This window comes from Monodelphis domestica, chromosome 8 (genome assembly GCF_027887165.1).
Source record: "Monodelphis domestica isolate mMonDom1 chromosome 8, mMonDom1.pri, whole genome shotgun sequence".
NCBI lineage: Eukaryota > Metazoa > Chordata > Mammalia > Didelphimorphia > Didelphidae > Monodelphis > Monodelphis domestica.
The window spans coordinates 32,967,162-32,992,882 of NC_077234.1; the positions used below are offsets into that span (position 1 = coordinate 32,967,162).

General features: G+C 40.2%; 1 protein-coding gene and 1 pseudogene across 3 annotated transcripts; both read right to left on the reverse strand.

The window, feature by feature from the left end:
* Nucleotides 1-2,964: 2,964 nt before the first annotated feature.
* On the reverse strand, nucleotides 2,965-22,437 carry EIF5A2 (eukaryotic translation initiation factor 5A2). Of its 3 annotated transcripts, XM_007502234.3 has the most exons (6): nucleotides 22,320-22,437; nucleotides 21,934-22,085; nucleotides 19,561-19,760; nucleotides 18,569-18,673; nucleotides 12,223-12,354; nucleotides 2,965-3,412 (listed from the first exon to the last, which is right to left on the reverse strand). In XM_007502234.3, the coding sequence occupies exons 2-6, from the start codon at nucleotides 21,944-21,946 to the stop codon at nucleotides 3,257-3,259; spliced, it is 606 nt and encodes a 201-aa protein (XP_007502296.1). In that variant the 5' UTR covers nucleotides 21,947-22,085; nucleotides 22,320-22,437; the 3' UTR covers nucleotides 2,965-3,256. The 3 variants fall into 3 exon arrangements, with proteins under 3 accessions (XP_007502296.1, XP_056663787.1, XP_016280774.1); XM_056807809.1 differs by lacking the exons at nucleotides 21,934-22,085; nucleotides 22,320-22,437 and adding an exon at nucleotides 20,444-20,626 and having other exon boundaries at nucleotides 2,968-3,412; XM_016425288.2 differs by lacking the exons at nucleotides 2,965-3,412; nucleotides 21,934-22,085; nucleotides 22,320-22,437 and adding exons at nucleotides 6,555-11,064; nucleotides 20,444-20,623.
* LOC130456015 (U2 spliceosomal RNA) lies at nucleotides 12,006-12,154 on the reverse strand (annotated as a pseudogene).
* Nucleotides 22,438-25,721: the final 3,284 nt, after the last annotated feature.

A 25,721-nucleotide genomic window follows, 5' to 3' on the forward strand; every position in this document is an offset into this window, starting at 1 on the left:
TTGCAAGTTTTCTTGCTAGTTCTGTCCTCTGGGGCCAAACGGAACAATCCTGATCTTTCTTTTACTGGACAGGTCTAAAAATACTTGTTATAAGGCTGACTTTTCCCTTTTCCAGGTGGAAGATCTTCACTTCCTTCAATTGATTCTCCTAAAGCATAAACCTGTGGCCTTCTTCCACACTCTTCTCCATGCCTTTTCCTAAAAACAAAAGGCTCCATTGGTGCTCCCAGCTGGGCAGGATGGGAGCATTTTTAAAATTTTTATTTTTGTAATTATAAAGAGATTTTATTTTTACCAATTACATGTAATAACAAATTTCCACAAGTTTTCGGGAGTTATATCATCCCCATGTTCTTCCTTCCCTTTTCCCCTCCCCCTTCCCAGAGCTGGCAAGCAACTCCATGGATTAGCAAGCAAAATATTTCCATAGTGTTTATTTTTGAAAGAGAACGATCCTATGGCACCAACCCCCACCCAATAAAAACCCAAATAAACTAAAGTGAAAAGCCATATGCTTTGATCTGCACTGTGACTCTTTCTCAGAGATGCTTGTCTAGACCCTTGCTAGCACACATGCAGGCACATGCCTGACCCTAATGAAACGATTACATGTTGGCATGGAATGAGGGACGCACGAGGACATTTCAGAAGCCACACAAGCACTTCGGTATTGAGACAAAGAACAAATGAGTTTCCAGCCAGACAATGATAAGGATCTGCCACAGTTTGTAAACTAATACGAGGCCACTGTGGGTTTCGACAAAAAAAGGGCCATGGCTGGCTTACAGTCATACTTCAGTTTCCCTAGTCCAAGGCGTAGCAGTAATGGTTTACTTGAGAACACCACTCACCAACATTGGGGAGCTAAGGAGCTGCACCCTCTCTTCTATCCCGTTAGGAACTAGTTCCGGGTGAGCCCCCATTTAGAGAACGATCATGTTTTAAGAGCTAGGACTAAGGATCTTTTCTTTTTTTCCGCACTAAATGGGCCAAAGGAAGTCTCTTTGGGCAAGCTACCATGTCCTGCGTGCCAAAGGACTGAGTTACAAAGAATTTACGACCATACCTCAGTATAGACAAAGAGAGGCAATATGCTGCCTGCTATGTATTCAAATAATCAAGTCATTTTAATTTCGTCAAAAGATTATTTTATTCTTATTATTCATAAAAAATGAAAACACATGAATCTTAAGTAGTACTTTTTTTTTCTTCTCTCCATCAATTGCTGCTAAATTCCTCATGACATCTTTTTGTATTAGCCCACATTGGGGAGCACAAATGAATATTCTCCAAACCAGAGATTATTCTGACAGCACGATCTTCCCAACTGGAAATGATGTAATTTGATTCTGTCCTATAAAATATATATTTGGAGGACAAGATCCAAAAACTAGATTTAGGTAATCTATTAAATTTAGCTCTTTCAGGGTCAATAAACTGTTTAGTACTCTAAAAAAGGCAGCTTACAAAATGACACCAGGAAAAATGTATGCGTGATGAAGAGATGCACTATCTTCCCTACACATCTGTTCCTGGACCCAGGCATTTGATGACAATGGAAAACCACCCTAGAAATGAGCTCCTGGGAAAAGATACCTTCATTTTCCACTCATTCCTGACCTTGATTCCCCAGTTCAATCTGCATTCAATTCTGCCATGCTGATTGATGCGAGCATTGTTAGTTTCTGTTCTTCACTATTTGGTCAAAGCTGCCCTCTCTTCTCCACTCTGAATATCTCAGATGTCATTCAGCCCTAGCTTGGTTCCTCTTACCTCAGTTTCTCTGTTGGCAGGCAGCACACTGTCTGGTTGATGCCTGATGATGTCATCAAAGAATTTTCTTTTTGCTTTCAGTTGCTGCTGCTTTGACCACATCAATCTCTACTTTTTGGGGGGCCTTCTAGTTCCCAACTGTGCTAAAGAACACATGGATAGAGCCACAGTCTCATCTTTGACTCCTGATTTTACCAGATTACTCCAGAGATCTCATGTAGTCTTAAGAAGAGCACACTTAGAAGATTTAAGAAGCCTTAAAATTCAAAGTGGCAAATGTCCTCATGAATGAATTATTTTGTCTTCAGGATAAAGCACAAATGAAAATAAGAAGAAACTACTTTTCTGTAATTATTATAGCAACAAGAATGAGTAATTGAATAAAAAAGCTACATATTAATAAATTGAAAGCAAGACATAGAAGGCTATATATATATATAAAATGAAGGGCAATAATTCACTATAGAATTTTATATTGAAGTATATTAGGTGAAACTATGCTCTCTAAAAGCTATGATTAATAGAAAAAAGCAAATGGCTTTAGCTCTCTAATTTCACTGAGTAGTCATTAAATTGTATACTTTACATATAAAAGACCGTACATTACTTTTAAGTTTTGCTTAATCAAAGAATAATAACCACCTTTTAGTCAAAAATGACTTTTTACTGGGACTAAGAAATAAAAGGGTAGATTAATGGAATAAATTAGGAGTAAATGACCTCACAATTTAGTGTTTAATAAACCCTGTAATAGTGAGAGAGGGGGACTTGAAAGATGAAGGGACCAGAGAGCAGCTGTTTTTCAGGACTGAGTTCTGTGTGACATCTTCCTTTTTCCTCCACTAAGCTGGGCAGCTATAATGAAGTCAGTCAGTCCAGACCAGAAGTAAGTCTACCCCTCATAGCCTTCTTCTTTTGATGAATTGAAAATCCTCCCTCCTATTACAAAATAATTCATTCATGAGGAAATTTGCCACTTTGAATTTTAAGGCTTCTACAATCTTCTAAGTGTGCTCTTCTTAAGACTACATGAGATCTCTGGAGTAATCTGGTAAAATCAGGAGTCAAAGATGAGACTGTGGCTCTATCCTTGTGTTCTTTAGCACAGTTGGGAACTAGAAGGCCCCCCCAAAAAGTAGAGATCGATGTGGTCAAATAGACTTTGAGACAGTTCTGTTGTAATTTAAAATTACCTAATTTATTTTCTTGAAAGGAAGGGAGAGGGTAGAGGAAAAATAGGGAGATCCCTGCTAACTATTTCCTCTGGCCACTTTTGATGGTGGGATCAAAAACGATCTTGAGTTCCCCTAAGGGAAATTGTAACCCAAGGTTGTCTTCAGTTTAGGGCAAGAAACTTTCATTCAGCTCAGCCAGGCAAAAAGGGTTTGAGAAGAGTAGCTCTCTCATCCAGCTCATTCCCAGAGTCTGAGATACGAAGACTGACCAGAAAATCTCTCTCTGGCCAAGTTTTCCTTTTGAATCTTCATGGAACTCTCCCATCCCCTGCAAGTCCTGAATGTTCCATTTGCCCCTCCAGAAACATTTTCTTCAACTTGGTTTCCCTTGTTTTTTGGCAAATTCCTTGTTCACAACCCAAAGGTCTCAGCCTTTGAGATAACTCATTATTTGACAAAAACTGCTGGGAAAAATGGAAAACAGTATGGCAAAAATTAGGTTTAGATCAACATCTCACACCCTATTCCATGATAAGGTCAAAATGGGCATATGATTTAAACATAAGGTAGATATAAGTAAATTAGAACATAGAATAATAGTTCACCTGTCAGATCTATGGAGAAGGGAAAATATGATCCAACAAGAGAGAACATTATAAGATATAAATGAATAATTTTGATTAAAGTTTTTGTACAAACAAAACCAATGCAACCAAGATTAGAAGAGAAATAACAAACTGGGAAAATTGTTTTTAAATAGAATTTCTCTAATAAAGATCTCATTTCTCAAATATATAAAAGAACTAAGTCAAATTTATAAGAATACAAGTCATTCTCCAATTGATAAACGGTCAAAGTATATGAAGTTTTCAGATGAAGAAATAAAAACTATCAAGAATTATTTGAAAAAACATTCTGAATCCTTCTTGATTAGAGAAATGCAAATTAAAACAACTCTGAGGTACCACCTCATACCAATCAGATTGGTCAATATGACAGTAAAGGAAAATTATAAATGTTGGAGGGCATGTGGCAAAATTGGGACACTAATGCAATAAGTAGTATCAACTGATCCAACCATTCTGGGGGGCAATTTGGAATTATGCTTAAAGGGCTATAAAACAATGTAATTTTAAATAGGGCTATGAAACAATTTGCTCCAATAATACCACCACTAGGTCTGTATCCAAGAGATTAAAAAAAATTATTGGAAAAGTCCTGTTTGTACAAAAATATTTATAGCTGTTCCTTTTGTGGTGGCAAAGAATTGGAAACTAAAGGGATGCCTCTCAGTTGGGGAATGGTGATGTTACTATTATGTCATAAGGAATGATGAACAGTATGATTTCAGAAAGAGCTGGAAAAATCTACATGAACTGATGCAGAGTGAAATAAGCAGAACCAGGAAAACATGTACAAAGTAATAGCAATATTGTGGAATGATCAAATGTAATAGACTTTGCTACTATCAACAATATGATTCAGGACAATTCTGAGGAACTTATGAAAAAGAATGCTATCCACATCTAGAGAAAGAACTGTTGGAGTAGGAATGCAGATAAAAACATATGATTTATCACTTGATTATTTGAGTATAATTTGGGTGTTTGGTTTTATAAAATTAACTTACAAAAATGAATAATATAGAAATGTTTTGTATGGTAATACAGGTATAATCCAGATTGAATTGCTTTCCAGCTCTGAGAGGGGGAAGAAGAAAAGGGAGGGAGACAATTTGGACCATACAACTTTGGAAAACTTATGTGGAAATTTATTAAAATAAAAAAATACAATAGCAGATAGCAAATGCAAAACCCCCCTGGAAAAAATGACTTTTTAATGGTCAATATGCAAAAGACACTGGATTTTCTGAGTTTTACAAATTATCTAATCCATTTTCTTAGCTTCAAAATGTGAAACAAATTTAAATAATCTAATACACAAAAGATATTTAAATATTAGCAGTCTAATCCTGCATAAAACTGAATTACATGGTGTAACTGATTAAGATTACTATACTGTTTTGCAAACATGAATTTACTCCTGTTATCTCACTGTCAAGCAAGTGACAAGTTGACATGGAGAGAGCCCCAGAATGAGACATACTCTCCTCCCCAAAGACCACATTTAGTTCATAAACAAAAAAGCAACAGCTTTGAGGAGAATGCTCATTTCAGGGCTTACCAAAACTCTCCAGATCCAAAGATTCAGAATGTAGCTTCCTTTTATTCCTCTTTACTTTCCTAAGTCTTCTAACTAGGTTTTGGGGATACTGGGCAATAAAGACACTTAAGTTCATATTTGAACTAAATCCCTTTCCAGTTTTCTTAGAAGCCGCTTATTTTTATGATTCTTCTCCTCTTGGCCCTTCCTTTCACCAAGGAAGGGTTTTTATCTAGAAATATACACTGCACAACTGGGCTGATTTGTCATTCTCTCTTGTGAAACACAAGCATTTAAAAACTATTTTACTTTTTCCTACAGTGATATTTTCAATTTTCATTTTTACAAGTTCACTTTTGTCAAATATTGGAAATTGATTGAATATATAGAGACCAGCATTTTTGTTTAGTCTTTATGATTTATCTATATAACTGATTGACAGGCTGTTTTGCTAAAGTTCAGAAAATACATGGGAACACGTCCTTTGGACAGGAGATGATATTCAAGCTAAAGAATATGCTTGAGGGGGCAGCTAAGCCGCTCACTGGATAGAAAATCAGGCCAGGAGAAAAGAGGTCCTGGGTTCAAATCTAGCTATCTCAATGCTAGGCAAGTCACTCTACCCCCATTGCTTACCTGTGTTGGCAAACCTATGGCATGTGTGTTGGAGGGTGCTGCTCCCTCCCCCTCTCCACATGCACCCGAGGGCATTTCTCCCATCGCCCTCCCTTCTGCCCAGCAGCCCTCCTCTATCTGGAGTAAAGGGGCAGCTGACATGTGGTGTGAGGGTTGTGGTTTGGGCACTTGGGCTCTAAAAGGTTTGCCCTCACTGGCCAGCCCTTTCCTCCCTTCTGCCTTAGAACTGAGATTATCTAAGACAGAAGGTAAGGGTTTAAAAAAAAATCAAAAAGGCAATGCTTGAAGCTTACAAGATAACATCATATCGCTTTTTGGGTATATGTATGTTCTACCAAGCATTGAAAAAGTTACTAAAGCCCACTGCACAGCTGCAGCAAAAACCGTCTGGAGAAAACATCCTTCTTTTTTCAATGACAGTCATGTTCTACAGAGATCTGGCCTGGCAAGTCTATTCTGCACAAGGCAATTGGGGAACGTGTAAATAGGTTACGTTTCTATGTGATCACTTGGAAAGGTGTCCTGCTGGTCGTGGCACCAGAGCCGTGCCTGGAAAGAGCCCAAGGATTCTGAAAGCACCGAGTGCATTGCAGTAGATTCACTTACAAATGTTAGAATATCTTTGAAAGTAAAAACAGGCATTTGAAGTCTATGAAGAATGTTTGTTCTGATCTTGAGTTTTATTGTTTGACAATGATGTAAGCATTACTTCATTTTGATCTCTATAGCAAGCCCTTAGTTTGAACAGTTTTAAATTCAGGAGGTACATGCAAATAAGGAAGAAACAAAGTATACACCAAGAGAACAAACCTTCAGTTTTGCTTTATTTTTACTTGTTACAACTTAAAAAAGTAAAAATGGAACAACAGTACAGATATAAAATGATAGTTAATGAGTTCACCACCTGTATTTCAAAGGATTTCAACAATTTTGGTGAGTTAAACAAAAATACTAACATTTGTAATTATGGTGAAAAATAAATTCACAATGATAATCTTCATCCTGATGATTTTGATACTGAAAATATCTTAAAATATATCGAAAACACACGGATGGATCCAGTTTGAAGGCCAAGATTCATTTCTTTTAAGACAAACTGTGTTACCAGTAAAATGGCACTGCATTTATTCAATGTCATTTTAACTATTATCTATCTCCCCCTGACTCCCTGTAAATTAAATTTATGAATACATGATGAAACGGAATGAATAATTCCCAAACACTACACTATCTTATTACAGTTTTATAACAAGTATTCCGTCTTCACCTGAGTGAGTCTCATTTAGGGTGCTAGTAACCACACCCCAAAGAACCACTCTTTGCAGCCCCAAACACCAAATGGCTGTTAACAAGAGAATTCATGAATGAATCTAATAGCTTTACAAGGCAAGGCAGTCATCACATGGGGTATTTCCAGTGATGTCCTCAAAAACCTGCCTGAGACCTAAGCTCCCCAATATGAAAGCAAAGCTTTGTGAACTTATTGTGAGAGAACCTTCATTTCTAGTACTTGGAATGCCTTTCTCTCACCAACAGAGAAAATGCAGTTTCCTAAACCAGTGCTTCTTTTCAGCCACTTACAGTGGCTGCACGCCCTGCCCAGAGCTGGGGCATCCTCCAAGCTATGGGAAACGTGCTCAGTAGAAAAGCACAACATTTTTGAGGCACTTAAATTTGCCTTGATAGGATATAAGTATCCCCTAAAAGAACTTCAGGATAAGGCTATAATCTTGCTTATCCTCAGAAGAACAAGCTGAATCTAGAGGCCATTTTTATTATACATCATTCCTCAATCCAACAGCTCTAATCTCAAAATCACTCAACACAAGAGCTTTGGAATCAACACTACAGATTTCCCTCATAATTAAGTGCTCTAGAAACGTTGTTACTGAGCAAACTTCCTTGGAGAGTGTTCAAGATAGAATCCCATTCTAGAGTAAATACTCTTTAAAAGCGAGGCTCCAGTACAGCAACTGCCGCCATCTTCCTTTCTATTTTGGAATGAAGCCGACAGCCTGCCAAGGTCAGATACTTATGTCACACCATGAGCAAGCAGAAGGGGTTTTGATTTAGGGAAATTCTGCAATGTCTTTTCGGTTATTATAAAAAAATGAAATCTCAGCTAATATGAACTTAGCAAAAAGAGCCCTGAGAACAACACACTCCAAAGAAGCTCAAACTAGAAATATTCCAGTTGAGAAACCATCTAAGACCAAGAACATTGACAAGCACTGGAAAGGCTATAAAGGAAAATTTACCAACATTTGAGGCACTACCAGACTACAGTACTTTAGAGAGAGTTGGAAAGACTTTGAAAAGAACAAAAACACGTAAGGCTCCATATGTGTGAAAAGTCATACATATTTAATGCCATAAAATGGAAACTTTCAGAATAACTTTATAGCCTACTCGTTTGCTTTATTGCAGCATCTAGGAAAGCTTATCAGCATTGTGCCCTGGCCACAGTACTGGGGGGGGGTGTAGAGTGTTCGTTTAAAAATTAGTGCTACCAATGAAAGAAATGTTAAACGTTGTGTTAGTAACAATCTTGATTTTGACTGATGGCTCGAGAGGAATCACAATATGTTTATGACGCAAATGCTACATTTGGATAGCAATGATTTCAACTGCTTCATACGTAACCTTATAAAAAACGTAAAGCAAATAATAAAGTATGAGTAAAAAAGTTGTCAACTGGTTTGCTAAATGAGGAAACATTAAATTTTCAGAACTCACTGGTTAATACTGCAACGTAAATTGATGGAATACGTGGAGATGCACAGGCTATACCACACACTGTGTAAACTGCTAACCTGGCATTTGATATTCTGCACATGGGAAAACAAGATTTTTAACCACATGCTGCCAATAGTGCAAAAATACTAAGAAGAATGAAGAATTCCTATCATCAGCATTTCTTGTTTCAAAGAGGTCATTTCTGTTCTTGAAGTTAAAAATGCATGGTTCTCGCCCTCTTTCAAACAGTGGCCATTTTACTAACTAATGAAATACTTGCTTTAGTCTCTTCTCTATCAAGGGATATATGGAAATGGATGGTCCTTCAAAATAGCTACACATTAATTGTACATAAAACAGTAAAAAGTAGTTCTACTTTATAGAGAATACTTCAAGGAAAGAGTATGTTAAAAACTAAATATTAGCTGCATAAATATAGCTTTTGCCAGTCAAGCTACTAAGATAGGAATACAGGGGGTGTGATGTTTCCACCCTTATACTGCACTTAGAAATACGTATGTGAAGTTTAACATGTCAGAGAAACCTAGGGCATGCCGGCTCTGAATTTGTGCTAAACTAGTTATTTTCAACTTGGATTCTGATGGACTTGCCGGTGGACTGAGCATGTTTGGTCACTTATCAGTTTCCCCTACAGAGAACCTCCATGCAAACTAGCAGAAAAGTAAGAATGTTGGAGCCAGAAGCAGGGAGTGGGCGCTGAAGACAGAACGCCAGGAAAAATGAAGCAGCAGCCCTTCTCTGTGCCTTAGCTAGGAAACAGAGTCGAAGTTCACACTTGATTTTGACCTCAAGGTACAAGATCCCTTTGCGGCTGTCCAGGTTCCTTCTCTGCGCTTGCTAACTTTCTGCTTGCTCTGTCCTGAAATGGATGGGCAGGTAAGGATACTGTAAAGTATACAAGACGAAGCAAGTACACACACAAATGACTTGCCTCTAGTAATTTGGAAAACTACATCTGAAAGAGAATCTTCTAATGCCGATTGACCTTTTTGCTATTCCCCAGTTTCTCTAGTCAGATGAAGCAGCAGCACAGAGCCTTTGAAGATGCTCAAAACAAGGTTTTGGGGAGTAGGGAAGAGAGTGAGGACAGAACAAGGATACAGAAGTGACAGAATCTGTCTTTAAAATGAACTGTTTCACAACTGGTTCATGAATGTCATTCTCCTGGCCTCCCTCTGCCCCCACCTCTAAAAAGAGGCTCCAAAGGTTCCAAAAGACTAAACCAAACTAGACTAAAGAAATGTGGCACAAGTTAATCAATCCTACCTTCAGCTAAATCATTTCCCTAGTCCTATAGCTCTTTCCTAGTTAGGTTTTTGACCTGTTACTGAATTAAATCACACAATAGTCAGCCAAAAAAAGGTTGCTATGTAAGTGGCAGATGCAAGCAAACCAGAACATATATACTGTAATTGCTTAAAAAAAAGTACACACAAAAATACATATATCTACATTTGATCTACTATGTAAAACATCAGTAGCAGAAGACAATCAATTTTTTTCATATTAAGTTTAAAACAAGTTCTGGCATTTTGTTTGACAAAAGTTTCAATGCCAAATATTGTTTTAAGTGGTTGAAATTCAGTTAGAAGCCAAGCATTTACTTACTGCATGAGTTTTGCAAACATTATCTTAGGGAGCTAGTTGCTCCTTTGAACTATATTTCCAGAAAAAGAGAGCTAAAAGAAAAAGCCAACTATAATGGCATTTTTCTAATTTTCAGTCTGAAGACAAAGGCCTCGTGTGAAAATCTCCAGCTTTAACTACTCCCTCCGCCCCCATTTTATAACCCAGCTTTGTAACATTCACCCAGCATTCTGAATGTCCCTTCTTGACCATAAGCAGGGCTTTGACACAGTAGAGTTAAGATTATAAGTATGCCAAAAAGTTGGCAAAAAATAGTATAACAGAGGTAATACAGTTAGTTGCACATGGCCATTAGAACTTTTGAAAGGCAACTGGCAATTTTGGATCACTGTAATTTTTTAGTCTTTTAAGAATTGTGCTTGGCACACATGATTCTAAGCTGTGATTATTCCATTCTGTAAGACTTTCTATTTTAAGTTAATAAGCCCAGAATTACGCTGCATTAATCTTACCAACATCTGCTATTTCAACACTACATTATTCCACTTAAAACCCAGGTTTATCTCCTGTCAAACTTAAGCTTTTGCTCAAGCAAATTATACTCTGCCTGCTGAAAAGAGTCTTTTCAAGTTTCTTGGACCCCTAAACTAACAGCTATTAGGAATGTTGAAGGAAACAAATCTACAAAATACATAGAGAACTACAAATCTAAGTGATTTTTTAAAAATTGCCAGTTGTCTTCAAAACTAATCTAGAATCCAGCACTATTCTGAAAAAACTAACCAAAAAAAAAGGGGGGGGGATATGAGGTTGCTTGTGAAGGAAGGCCAGAGCTTTGGTGACAGTAAGAACCAAAGCGAAGCCTTGTGGTTTAGCCAGACCTAAGCATTTTGCTCGAGCCTGAGGGTTCTGTTTATTTGCAGGGCTTTATGGCTACAGCATATTCTTCACTCATTGCACACATGACAGAAACCTGGAAGGACAAGAACACAGACAGGTTATAATTTGGAAAAGAATTACGAGCCTCTGTAATCATCACCTACAAAAGCAGCCTGAGAATATTTGGCAAATCACAAGTTGGGGAATCAATCATTTCCACCATCTGAGAACCAGCTTCTGAGAAGTAAGCTGGAGCAATAGTGTTTTCCTTCCATAAGTTTCCAAGTAGTCCCAAGCTTTTGCGTGTAAGAGCTGATTCAAAGTGGGGAGTGGGCACAAGGACCTGTCAGCTACTTTGAGGGAGAAGTTGGCAAAAGTCGCTCTACTTTTGAGAGCTCAAGATCCTCAACTGGAAAGGGAGAAGGAGCACGTCTCATTTTCACGTTAGCTGGTCCCTTCCAGCTCTAAATCTTGATACTTGAGACTAAATTCAGGGGAGTACCAGCCATCTCGATGCTGCAAGCATGTTCTTTTCCAGTTCCTAAAACCTGCTGAAGATATACAAAGCTCCAAAATGTGTTTTGTATTTGCCAGCAACTATCCAGTTTTTAAAAGTTTCCTGGTAAAATGTACTTGAATTAGGGAACACCAACAACCAGCCAGTTCCTAAAGAGATTGACTTGTTTTTCCAGAGATCCATTTAGTTTTCAGCAAAAATAATCAAAATTTTGAGAAAGAAAAATTAAGCTTTACAACCACATGGTATCAAAGTGTACTTCAAAACTTTTTCATCTCGGCATCCCCGGACACAGTCGTCCTAATGTACTGGGGCCAAAATTTTTGTCCCTTGGTGGCCAACCTGCCTTCTAATGAAGAATCACTCTGATTTCAGCCAGAATAGTCTGATTCAGGTCTTCAAGGCCACTGATGGGCCTAGGCCAGAGGTCATTTCTGTGCAGGACCAGCATGAGTATGTCCCGCCTTGGCAGAGGAACTAGGGTGTCATACAACAAAGAGACAGCTGAGAAAGACTTCTGGGGTGGGCTTTCGGTTACTGAGGATTAAAAGCCTTGTTTAGTATAAATAAACCAAGAACATATAAACTCGTACAAAGCCATACAGTGTTTGACTGGAAAGAATTGACTTTACTACACTTGATCTTAGCCAAAAGGCCGAGAAGCGATGAAAGAATTGCCTTTAAAGAAACCAAACTTTAAAAATCTCAGAAAAATACGACTCCATTAATCCTTACCTGCACATCTTCACCAGCATTGTATTTTCCTTCAATTTCTTTGCCCAATTCACCTTCTGGTACCTTTAGATCCTCACGAACTTCACCAGTTTCTGTCAGCAGGGATAGGTAACCATCCTGAATGCATATCAACTGGAATAAACAAGGGGGCACTTTGATTACTTCTAAGGGGAAAATGATACCAATCCCTCAAATTCTTCCTTCTTTTAGTTCTTAAATTGTTAAGAAAAAGAGGCCAAAGCTATAAGCCTGGCCAAGGACATCGTTTAATCATTTATAGTTCCATATTACCACTGGCAACTCTAAATTTTAGTCAAGAGCCTGGACTCCACAAGAAACAGCTGAGCCAGCAGACTAACCCAGTGAAGGAAAGCAGTCTCTGGTGAGAAGCCCAGCTCCTCCTCTGGTGTCAGAGAGCATGATTTACCCCAGTGAGTGGTATACTCAGTGCAGTATAGCCCACCCCCAAATAGTGGCCTCTAAGCTGCTACCTCTTCCCCTTTTGCAATAAAAACCGGCCGTTTTTAAAAGAGAGCAATATGGAGCTTCCACAGTGACCTACAAGGGGGTGCCTGACACACCTTTTAACTGCTCGTGGAGTAATGTTAAAAGCCAAACTCAATGACATGGCATGGCTGCTCTGGAAGTCACCCATGCTGGCTGCTTTATTCTGGTAAAGACTTTAAGGATGCTCAGGGCCAGATGGCACAACAAGCTACAAAAGCAGGTCTTGGAATTGAAGGAGAAAAGAAATCACATTTGGGAGGTGGCTATTGGCAGCAGAGTTATAAAGTATTTTATAGAAACACTGTAGAAGAAAACACCTGTTTCTACAAGAGTTTCTTTTCTCAATGTAATCGGAAGAATACAAAGGATAAGGAAGAATTGTGGAGACAGCATTGTGGCCAGTGTCTCTGATGGGAAAGGGGAGGAATGTCTGAAGCACTGGGAGGGGGAGTGTCAAAACTCTTACTAGGTGTTCCTCCTTTGAAATCTTATCCACCAGGCACCAAACCGTAGTTTCTTAAGTACATGTCCTTATTAGAAAGTGCTATTTTCCACTGTGAAGTCTTAAATTGGCTTTTTGAACTATTAATTTACCTTTCTGATACAAAACAGTCCCCTTGTGGGTTTGAGTCAGTTTTCCTGGAGCCTGATCAAATGAAAGATTTACACAACTAACCCTTGGAGCATAGCAAGATGACTGACTTTGAGGCCTTTTTGACCACGAATCCATCAAGAACCTTCTCTAACAAAGAACCACTCCACATAGTTAAAGTGAATCCCTTTGTTTCTGTTTCTACCCTGTTCCCATTCCAGGTGCACATTCCTAAACCCAGATGATACGCACATAAGATGGCATCAGGTTAGGTTTCAAGGTCTGAGAAAGACTAATCTAGAGCATAATTCAATCACAGTGATTAAAAAAAACAAGCCCAAAACTTTAACAATGAAGTTTGGAAACACACAAGAAACCCCCCGGCACAAATAGGAACACATTACAAAAATGACACTGCTAGGAGTAACTAACACAGTGGATAGAGCACCAGGCCTGGAATCAGGGGGACTGGGTTCAAATCTGACCTCAGACATGTCTTAGCTGTGTGACCCGTAACCAGTCATTTAACAAGATTTGCCTAGCTCTTAATTTTCTGTCTTAGAATCAAACTACTTAGTATCAATTATAAGACAGAAAGTACCTGATTATTTAAAAAAAATCTATTTGGCACATCATATCTGTTGATCCTACTTGGCATATGAGATAACACTATTCAATGGATCACAGGCAACTTTAATGGTAAGAGCAAAGGATGCTGGGCGTGGAGAGGACGAGCTCACTATGCTCAATTCAGATGAAGACTCATACAGATTAAATAACTTGTTCAAGGTCACAGTGACAGTTCTTAGGCTTGAATATATTCCGTATCATTTCAACATTGCAGAAAATCCATAGCAATTAGCAATTCTCTTCATGCTAGCTCTGACCCCTAATGGAAGGTAGAAGAGCTCCCTTCCATTAAACAATTAATTAATCAAAATACCAGAGGGCTACTTCACAGAACTAGAGAAAATAATAACATAATTCGTCTGGGAGGAACAAAAGCTCTGGAATATCAAGGAATGTAATGGGGAAAAAAGATAGCAATGAAGGGAGAGAACAGTACTTCCAGATCATGAGCAATAACATAAAGCAGAAATCACCAAAACCTTGTGACATCTTTAAAAAATAGAAAAGTACATCATCGAAGCAAATTAGACAAGGAGGAATCATATATAATTGAACTCAACAATCTATTGGATAAGCCTAAAAAATTAGATAGCAATCCGGTAGAAATTACCCTCAGGTCAATATGTTATATGGCATATTCTCTAATAAATTTGAAACGGTCTATCAAACAATTAAATGATTAGAAACAAAAGATCATAAACCTTTCACACCTATGGAGTGAATTCTTAGTCAAATAAAGGATATAAGTAATTATAAAGGATAACAAAAAACTCAATTACAAGAATTAAAAAGTTATTAACAAATAGTAAAAGAATTTTGTAGACATAAATATAATTTATAAAAACATATATGCATATATAAATACATACATATGTGTATGTATTCACACAGATGTCCCAAATAACTAATGAGAGAAATGCAAATTTGAACAATCCTGAGGTTTTACCTTACCTCTGATGAATTGCTGAAGATAGCAAAAAAGAACATAATCAAGGGTTTGAGGAGTTGAGGTACACTAGTGAGAGATAACACTAATACACTGTAATATGTATTTCTAAAGTGACTAAACTGTTCATATCTTTTGACCCAGAGATCCTACAAGAACAAGGAAGAGGTTCCTGACAAAAAAGAAGGTTCTATTTGCACCAAAATATTTACAGCAACACTTTTTGTGATAGTAAAAAACTGAAAAGAAAGTAGTCGCCTATCAATGGTGGAGTGGAGATAAACTGTGGTTTCGGAATGTAATAAAATGTTAACTGCGCTATAAGAAACAATGAACATGAGGAATAGAGGAAGCCTTAGACAAGAGGATATAAACTGAAGCAAGAAGAGTCAGAAAACAATACATGACTAACTTAACATCAAGAGAAAGAACATCAAAATGCCTGAAACCAAATTTTGTGAAATTATGACAACCTAGCTCCCCAAAGAGTTATGGGATAATATTTTTCTCTGCTTCTTTGCAGAGTTGGGGATCTATAGGTGTAGTATATGCTGAGAATAGACTTTTTCTAGAAGCCAAATGTGTTTTTTTTGTTTGTTTAAATTTTTTTGTTTAAAATGGCTTTTTTCTTCATCTTTTCTTTCTCTTTAAAAAAAAAAACACCTTGTTATAACTAATGACTTTCTGGGAAGAGAAATGAGGATACAGAGGGATATGTCTGCGATGTAAAAACAAAATATATCAGTAAAATCTTCTTAAAAATAAAATTAATAGCAACTAGCATTCCCTTCCCACGGAAGTTCTGAGCCTCTCCGAAGGGAGAACAGACAAAGGAATTTATAAGAAGAGTGTCTACTTTTTAATTACAGATGGATAGATATTTTTTACTTTACAGAGAATATAAAGATAGTTAAATCAACAATACTATGAAACATACCCACACACAAAAGTCCTTGCTTAACACTGAAGGAATGATAAATTAGATACAAAATGCAATCCTGTAACAAGGGGCTTTTAGAATTTTGTAGGCTTCAACAGGAAGGCAAAGAAAGAACAAGATTCCTCATTCTCATTTCACTAGGGCTGATTTTTCCAACTGAGTAGTTTCAAGGACTTCATATGTAAACGTTAAGGACAGGGTTAATAAAGACAATAGTGTAGCAGAAGGATCTCTAAAGATCAGTCTTCCTTTTAGACACAGAATGGGTATAAAGTAACATGGAAATGGGTGTTCTTTCCTGTCTTAACAATATACACTAACACAACCAGTACACCAAACTAGGTTATTCTTTGGTCTTCCTACTCAGTGATTCACTATATTACTAGAAGCCAGGACTAATGCTACTTTCTATCCAACCTTTGCAGCAAATAATTTAACAACCAAAATGCCCATCTGCCCTTTAAAGCTTGATTTCCAAGGTTACTTCCTTAATAAAAACTTTCTTACCTGTTCCCCCATTCTCGTCTTTTGTTTCATTCCACTCTAACAAACCAACATAGACTCTTGTTATTAGGCATTAGTGTCATCTCTACCTGTGGCTGGACCTAATCTCCTTCTCCCCCTTGGGTAGCCCTTTCTCTGTCTAATGGGACCAAATGTAGTCTAAATTTATGTCTCCCCAAACCTAGCACAGTTCTCTCTCCTCTCACAGTAGCTTAGAAATCTGTTGAACTGACTTGATTTAAAAGAAAAGCAAAAGGTACACACAATAATCATCACCCTTTAGGGGTGAATCAGAGAGATGAATGACTCAATGAAATCTGTGTTAAAGAAAATAATCTTTTTTCCACTTTTAGTATTCTTTTCTAGATTGTGTACTTGTCACACTAAATATAATTGTGTATATGATCACCCTGGAAAGATATAATAATCACAACGTTTGAAGTGGTGGTCAGTGAATCTAACAATATGAATTCAAATTTCCCTCTGTGCAATGTAATCAGCATTCTTGCTTTCCTACCTCCCCTTGCTATACACAAATGTGAAAATGAAATGATATCTATCTTACCACATGTGATATTTAAACTACCTAGAAAAGCATGGGTTGAAAAAAGACTACTTTGAGAGTAACTTGACCAATTATGAATCTTTTTACTTCAGTTACATTTGGCCCTTATTATTTCCCAATGGAGGAAACATTTTAAATAAGTATTAGAATTAAGTGTGCAATTGGAATTAAAAGCCAAGAGCATAACTGTTTACAGGTCACAATATGGTCAGAGAAAAGTGTGAGAAGAATCAAATTATATGATGCTCTTAAGTTATCTTCATCCCCTCTCATTCAGACAGTTTTTTTTAAAGACATTTTTATCAAAAAATGACAGTATGAATGATCTGGTCTTTACATGTTTTAGGACAATGTGTTGTTTAACTTCTTCCTTTTTTAAAACTTCATTTTATTTTTTATTTCAGTTTCAAATTCTCTCCCTTTCCCCCTTCCCCCATCCATGGAGAAGGCAAGAATTATAATATCCTTATACATATAAAGCTATAGACAACATTCCATCATTAGTCATATTCCTAAAGGAAAAGAAAACAAGAAAGAGGGAGGGAAAGTGTGCTTCTATCTGCACTGAATCCATCAGATTTCTCTCTGGAGGTGAATAGCATGTTTCATCATGAGTGTTAGAATTGCTGTGGGTTTTCATATTGGTCTGAATAGCTAAGTTCTTCACAATTGACTCTTTACAATACTAGTGTCACTGTATGCAATGTTCTAGTTCTGCTCATTTAATTTTTTTTTAATTTTGCATTCATTTATATTTGCAGATTTTTCTGAAACCATTCTCTTTACAATTTCTTAGAGCATCATAGTATTCCATTCACATTCATATGCCATAACTGACTCAGCTGTTCCCCAGCTAATAGACAGGCTTCTTGCCTCAGTTTCCAATTTTTTGTCACTTCAAAGAATTGCTATAAATATTTTTGTACCTACAGGTTTTCAGTGACTATTTCTTCCAACCTTATATTTTATAAGTGTCTAATGTATTTTTCCACCTAGCTAAGTAGGAAATGACAAACTACTCCAGTATCTTTGCCAAGAAAACCCCAAAAAATGTCATGAAGAGTTAGACATGATTGAAAAACATGAAAAATGACTGAACAAAAAAGCATAAAACATTCCAGGATTGCTATCCATTTGTGTTAATACACACCCTTTGCTGGGAGAAGGATGAAACTTACTCCAGATTGGGCCGGACCCACTACAAGAGCTACTTGAAGTTTCACACTTGTGATTAACCAACCAAATCAAAAATAAAACAAGTGGAGGGGAGGCATCTTGTACTATGAAATTTGGACTTTTGGTAGTAAGTTTATTAAGCAGTAGTTTCATTAACTTGAAGAAACTTTGGACCCATTCACTTGAAGAAACCACTGAATGTACAAGTCATCTCTTGTTCTGTAGACCACTGAAATAGTGTTTCAAAGTGACAATTCAACTTTTTAAAAACCGAAAGTAATTTTTAAAAATACCCAACATTAACTCTACTACTAAAAAATGAAAATAACTTTCCCTCTCTCCTTCCAGTATCTAAGGTAGATATTTTTCTTACATTTCTTTCTTCCTGTTTAGAAGCAAGAGATAAATGAAAATCCTGGGCTTATTCATGTAACTTGTAACAAATCATGTATACATTTAACAGAAAAAAAATCTGAATTAACTTACTTGATAATCATTTCTCTTGATATTTGGAACATCCATGTTGTGAGTAGAGGGACAAATATCTTCATATTTTTTGCCCGTGAAAATATCAATTCCAACCAGGTGAACCTAACACATAATGGGAAGCCTGTTAAATTTTTGCCAAGCAACACATAATTTATGCCAAGAGCAAAATATCCATTTTACTGTTTGAAGTTCTCCTCTCTTAAAGAGGAGATATGTTGTCTTCTTTAAGAAATAAATGAAGAGCCCCATTTCTCTTGCCGACCCTGAGCTCCGGGGGAGGAGGAAATAAGAGAAGGCCTTAGCTGCGAAATGGCTTCTAAGCTTTACTCTGAAGCTTCAGAGATGGTGAAACCAAGCCCAAGGGAGCCCAGGGGGCCAGGGAAGGTTGGGGCAGACTGTGTAAAGTGCTGGGAGACGGAATGTTATGCGAGCATAGCAAGAAAGCTGTTTGGCCTCAAGACTACCACAAGGAAAGTAATGCAGGACAAAGCTCCAAAGGTAGGTGGGGGCCAGGAGGTAAAGGAGGCCCTGGGGGGAAGCCTCCGGTGTTTGGGGAGCACGGAAGTGCCAAGGTCACACTTGTGCTTTGGGAGTTATCACTGACTCTTTCTGGAGGGCAGATTAGCTGTGCGAGTGGCAGATGGACCAGAATCCCAAGTTTGGGACTGCCTTTGCAGCCCCTCATTGGAGGGGAGGGGCCTTCCAGGCTCGGACAGAGAAGACTGCTTTGCACTCTCTGGGTGGGCGGGAGGGGGCTGTTTCTTCCTTCGGTATCCCTCCAGCCTCCACCAGTAACAGTCCCCTGACTCCTCCGTGCGCAGGCTTCGGACAAAGGGCCACCTAGGTAGAGGCTGGAGCTTCGGGGTCCCCCATCCCTGATCCTCCCTGACCGCAGTGTCCTTAGCCCAAGCTCCATCCTGCACCCGGCATCGGGGCGGTCCGGGGCTCGGCTGGGGTTTGGACGAGAGGGGCCGGGTGCGGCGGGTCACCTTGGCATGGCCATGCTTGCCCGTCTTAGAAGTTGACATTTCCACGATCTTGCAGGGCCGGCCCTTGAGTACCACGAAGCCGTTCTTGCGCAGGGCCGAGCACTGCATCGGGTACGTGCTGGAAGCCCCCGCGTCCCCGGTGGTGAAATCGATCTCATCAGCCATGGTGGGTCGGGGCGGTGGTCCTGCTGCTTCGGGAACTGGGCCAGGGGAATGGAGTGGTGGGAAGGGGTGAGGTGGGGCTCCGGTGGCCCGGCCCCGCCCCACCCCCCCCTTTCAGACTGCTCAAACTTTTCCATCCCGAGCAGGGCGGGGGCCCACACCCCGACTCTTGACGCACCTGCAGTGGCTACGGCCTTCCCCATGCCGGCTCCCCAAACCTAGGGCGCGCAGTCTCCTCTCTCTTCCCCAACCCGGGGAGCGCTCTGCCCCTCCCCCAAGTGTGAGCTGCTCTCCCCCAGCCCAGGGCGTGCAGTATCCCCACCTCCGGGGCTTAGGGCGGCGCTCTGTCTCCTCTCTTTACCCAACTTGGGGTGCGCTATCCTTCCCCCGTATGCCCGAAGGTTTCCCCACCCCACCCCCAACCCAGAGCTTGCAACACCCCCCACTGCTGCCCGGAGCACTTTTCCCCTCCCCCCATTTGCACGACCCCCCGCCCGGGGGCGCGCAGGCCCCGAAGTGCCAACGCCGGAGAGCGCGCTGGCTCCCCTCATCCCTCATCCTTGCTACCTGGAGCGAGGTTGAAGGGGGCCCCCCGCGCGCTCCCGCGTCCACGGCCCGGCCCTGAGAGATGCAGGCTGCAGGAAGCCAGCAGCAGCCCCCACCCACCCGACCTCCCTTGCTCCGTCAGCACCCCCGCTCTCGCTGGCTTCCAGCCCCTCACCTTCCAGCCAGTGGTGGAGCGTAGCCCTGCGCTCAACGCGCCCGATCGCCCACTGCGGCGGCGGCGGCCGTGGATGCGGCCGTGGATGCTCGGCGGCTTCAGGAGACGGGGCGGGGCCCGGCAGCACTTTCCACACCCCCCTCCCCCCCGGGCCTGCCCTCTTCTCTCCTCCCCCGTCCGCACGCCCCTCCTCCTTTCCCTGATAGGCCCCTGGAGCGTCATAGGCACCGCCCCCTCGGTCCACCATTGGCTGCAGGGATTCCCCAGCCCCGCCCAGTCACGTGAAGACCGCTTGGCAACCCCACGTGCCTTCAAGCAGACCATTTCCGGCCTTAGGGCAGTGGTCGGACGGCCCCGCAGGCCTAAGTGACTTGGTAGGCAGGGACCCGCTCGACTCCTTCGAGGCTCTGCGGCACACGCTCTCCTCCTAGTTTCCGCCGCCATCCCAGTCCGTCAACAGTTCTCGCGGAAGCCACGCCCCCGGGGGAGTAGGGTTCGCGGCACGTGAACACGTGCGGGGGGCGGGGCGGTTCCGTTGCCATGGGAGCGGCTTATGCTGTGCTTTGGAGCTGAGGTTTGCTTATGGTCCTGGCTGGGCGATGACCGCCCCCTCCAGAAGCGCCCTCTTCTCCCACCAGGAGACACCTCTGTCCAGGCCCCCTGTGGACTCTAGATCCTCCTAGAGGACCACTTCAGTCCTCCCTCCTACACCCCCTAGGGGTTCAAGGACCTCCCGTGGCTCCCTATTACTTCTCCCATCAAAGAGAAAACCTGACAGCTCTGCTGGCTGTTTGAGATTGACTGCCTCTTCCTCCGCCAAAGCTAGTGCACTCCGTTTGTTGATTCTGCAGTTTATCCTGTATTCTATGGATTACGGGAGACCGCACACCATCCCCTTTAGACTGGGAGTTCCTCGAGGGCAGGAACGAAAATCTTGCCTTTGGATGCTTGATGCTTAAGGCAGTGCCCGTGGATGAGTAACAAATGCTTCTTCCCTTTACTTCCCCGCCTCCATTCACCCTCCTCTGCCTTACCTGGGAAGGCAATCGCCCCGCTCCCTCCCCCTCGTTAGAGATTAACATTCTCCATTAGGACAAAAACACTTCGAGTCAACAAGTGTTTATCTGCAGCCGGGCCAGATATAAGAGCTGGAGCTACAAAGAAAGGCTAAAACAATTCCTGCTCTCTCAGCAAGCCATGGGGAGCATATACTCTTATAATTGGAAGTGACCTTAGAAGTCATCTAGTATAAAAGGGGCAGCTAGGTGGCGCTGTGGGTAGAGAGCCGGGCTTGGAGATGAGACGTGGCATTGGGCACTTTCTGTCTGGGTGACCCTGGGCAAGTCACTTCATTCCTATTGCCTAGTCCTTACTGCTCTTCTGCCTTGGACCCAATCCTTAGGATCAATTCTAAGACAGGAGGTAAAGAGTTTTAAAAGTTAAAAAGGAAGTCATGTAGTGTAACCTCAGTGTTCCTACAATGTACTTACCTATGTGGGTCATCTGGTCCCAGATGGTGATGGTGAGCTTTATCCTCAAGTGACTTTGATTCCATTGTTGGACAGCTCCAAATACTTGTTCTTCCTTAGGAGGACCCAATGTTTGTTGTCATACAGCTTTCAACAATTGGTGCTACCAAACTCTATCTCAAAAAATCAAGGAAAAAGTATCCACTGAGTAGATGATTTTGTCTTTTGATAGTTTTTTGAATATTTCAGGTTGCCAATCATGCCTCTCTCTTTGTTCACCTTTTCCTCTCCTGACTAAACTTCCTCCAACTTTTTTAACTTGTTTCACCCTCCTAATTAAGTGACCCAAAGCAAAGTCACAGCCTCCCTGGGCCTCAGTTACTTCATCTGTAAAAAAGTGATAATACCTGTAGCAAATGAGATAGCTCATGGATGTCAAATGCTTTACAAAACTTCAAGCACAATACGTTAGTTATTATTACTATCCATATTGGTTTGGCTACCCCCAAATATAGAGCCCATCACTAAATTAGGGGCTTTTAGAAAGGATAATACATAGGTTATAGACAGGGAAAAATGGTTATTACAGAGGTCAGATTTAGGTTTTGTTCAAGCCTAGAGTCAGAACACTATGGTAACCCTACCATGAAATAATACATGATGAGTAGATAGGAGAAGAGCTTTGTGAGGTCTGAGTTTGGGGAAGGAGTAAGGGGAGCTTTCATAGAAGAGACAGAACTTGGAATGACTAATGAATGGATGGGATATCCTTGGGCAGAGGTATTGAAGAGAGGGCAGTGCAGGCATAAGGATTAGCCTAAGTAAGGCATGGAGGTCAGTCAACAGAGGTTGAATTTGGGAGAAGAATAGTTCAATTCAACCCAAGTCATGGTGAAATGAGATTGCTTGGTAAGGTGGGACTAGAGCCAGACTGTGGAAGGCCTTCAGTACCATTCAGCAAGGGTGGCTGAAGACCACAGGAAACCAATATATAGGGTTTTGAGCAAGGAACTGTGTTTGGATCTATGCAAAAGGAAAAGACTTTTATTGCATACTTATAAAGTGGATTAAATGCAATATTTGTAAAAAGTACACAGTAAAATAAAGAAATAGGATGTGTCTGTCCATCCCTCTCTCTTTCTCAATATCAACTCCATATTTTCTTCTGTTTTCTAATTCCTCACCTCATTAGCCTTGTTTGTCATGCCTAGCCCAACCCTAATCCTGGACTGGTCCAACCATCCACATATGCTCCTATTCAATGCTGTGGAAAAGAGCTATTGACTGCAATTTTATGACCCAACTTCAACATGGCCCTCAGTGGTAGCAAGGAAATGTTTTTATTCCTTCCCAATTGAGTCCTTATCTTACTCCTCCATAATCTACTCCAAAGTTTTCTTCTTTGATCAAGCTTCATGCCCTTGTTTTCCCTTAGCTGAAGATCTTTCCCCTTACTTTAGTGAGAAAGTGCCATTCACCTTCTTCTCTCCTCTTCATTTTAAAACCCCTTGATATCATCCCCCATTCTCTACCCTAACTTTCAGGCTCTGAAAGTGAGGTGGCCAAGGCTAGCTTCTGACATGTGCCCTTAATTCCCATCTTCTTCAGTAGATTATAAATTCATTCATGCCCTCCCCTTTTCCTTTGAATTGTACTTATTTCTTCCCTACTACCTTTAATCATTTCCATGTTTGCTCTATCCTCAAAAATCCTTTTCTGGGACTAATACACTGTGGTATAATCAAACGTAATGGACTTCTCCATTAGTGGCAGTGCAATGTCCCTGAACAATTTGCAGGGATCTAGGAGAAAAAAACACTATTCATAAGCAAAGGATAAACTATGGGAGTGGAAACACCGAGGAAAAGCAACTGCCTGAATACAGCGGTTGAGGGGACATGACAGAGGAGAGACTCTAAATGAATACTCTAATGCAAATATTATCAACATAGCAATGGGTTCACATCAAGAAAACATGTAACGCGTCGGCTATGGGGGGGGGGGGAGGAAAAGAAAATGATCTATGTCTTTAATGAATAATGCTTGGAAATGATCAAATAAAATATAATTAAAAAAAAATCCTTTTCTGGATCCAACATATCCATGAGATATCAAGCTAGGTTTTTAATCTCTTTCCTTTCTTTGTAAGCTCCTTGAAGTCAGGGACAATATTTTGCATAGTCTTGACACATAGTAGTCACTTAATAAATGCTTATTTCTAACTCAACGATACTCTTTAAGGAGTGGATTGAGAGGCAGGCCTAGAGATGGGAGGTCCTAAGTTCCAATCTGGCCTCAGATACTTCCCAACTGTGTGACCCTGGGCAAGTCACTTAATCCCCATTGCCTAATCTTTACAGATCTTCTGCCTTGAAATCAATACACAGTATTATTGATTCTAATATGGAAGGCAAGGATTTTTTAAAAAAGTTATTTACCCATTGCTTCTGTTTCCTGACCTCTTACTCCTCAGTCCTTTGTACTCTGGCTTCTTATCTCATCATTGAAACAAAACAGAATTCTTTGAAATGACCAAAATGTCAAGTCAAATGACTTTTTTCTCAGCCCTAATCTTTCTTGACCTATGAGCTGCATTGATACTGTTAAACCTAATCCCCTCCTGCATATTTTAATCCATTCTTCCTTTTATAATCTTATTCTCGTGATTTATAGATATCTAGGACCAGTACTTCTTGGTCTCTTTCACTAGCTCATCAATCATATTATATCCCTAATTTGTGAGTGTTCTTCCAAAATTCTGTCCTAAGTCTCTTCTCCATCATTCCTCTTCCTTTACCTCATCAGATCCCATGGATCAAATTATTGTCCCTGTGAAAATCACTCCCAGATATCCAGTCTCTGTCTGTCAATTGCCTATTGGACATTTTGAACTGGATAGCCAATCTAAACTCAAAATATCCAAAACAATATGATCTTTCTTCCAAACCTATCCCTCTTCCAAACATCTCTATTTCTGTCAAAGAAACCGCTATTCTTCCAGTCTCCCAGGATAATAACCAGAGCATTATTTTCCAGTCCTTACTTCCTGTCATCTCACATACTTGACTATTTGCCAAATCTGCTGTTTCTATCCCCACAATGATCCTTGAATCTGGCCCCTTCTTTGTAGTCACATAGTTCCCACCTTCAGTTCAGACACTCATCATACTCTACTATTATTTCAATAGCATTCTCTTTGAACTCCTCCCCAAGTCTCTCCCCATTCTAAACCATTCTCCTTCTGGATTTCCTCAAGTGTAGATTATACTGTATCATCCCGTTACTCAACAAACTCCAGCTCCTTGTTGAATCTAGAATCAAGTATAAACTATTAGGAATTTTAAGTCCCTTACAATTTAACTTCAACCTACCTTTTTCAGCATCACTTCAACTTTTTTTCTCTTTCATACTTTATGCTTCAGCCAAACTTCACTTACTCCTTCACATACCACTTCCTCATTGTGCCAGAAACTATTTAAAAAGTCAAGAACATGAGGACAAATTAAGCCTTTGAGCCTGGTGATTAAGAAACTAATTGGTAACCTTTGAGGGAGAAATTTTAGTAGTTCTATGCCAGTAAAAGACAGATTGAAAAGAATTGAGAGGTGAGTAGAAAGGAAGGCATTAAATACGCATTACTTTTTCAGTAAATGTAAAAATGAAAGAGCAAAGAACAATGAGAATGTAGTTTGTTAATATTTTTAATTGTGGAAGCCTGATCACAATCCTCCAGATGTGGTCTAACATATTTGCAGTATGATGAGACTATTACTTCTCTTTAGCTTAGCAATACCATCAAAGAAAGCACC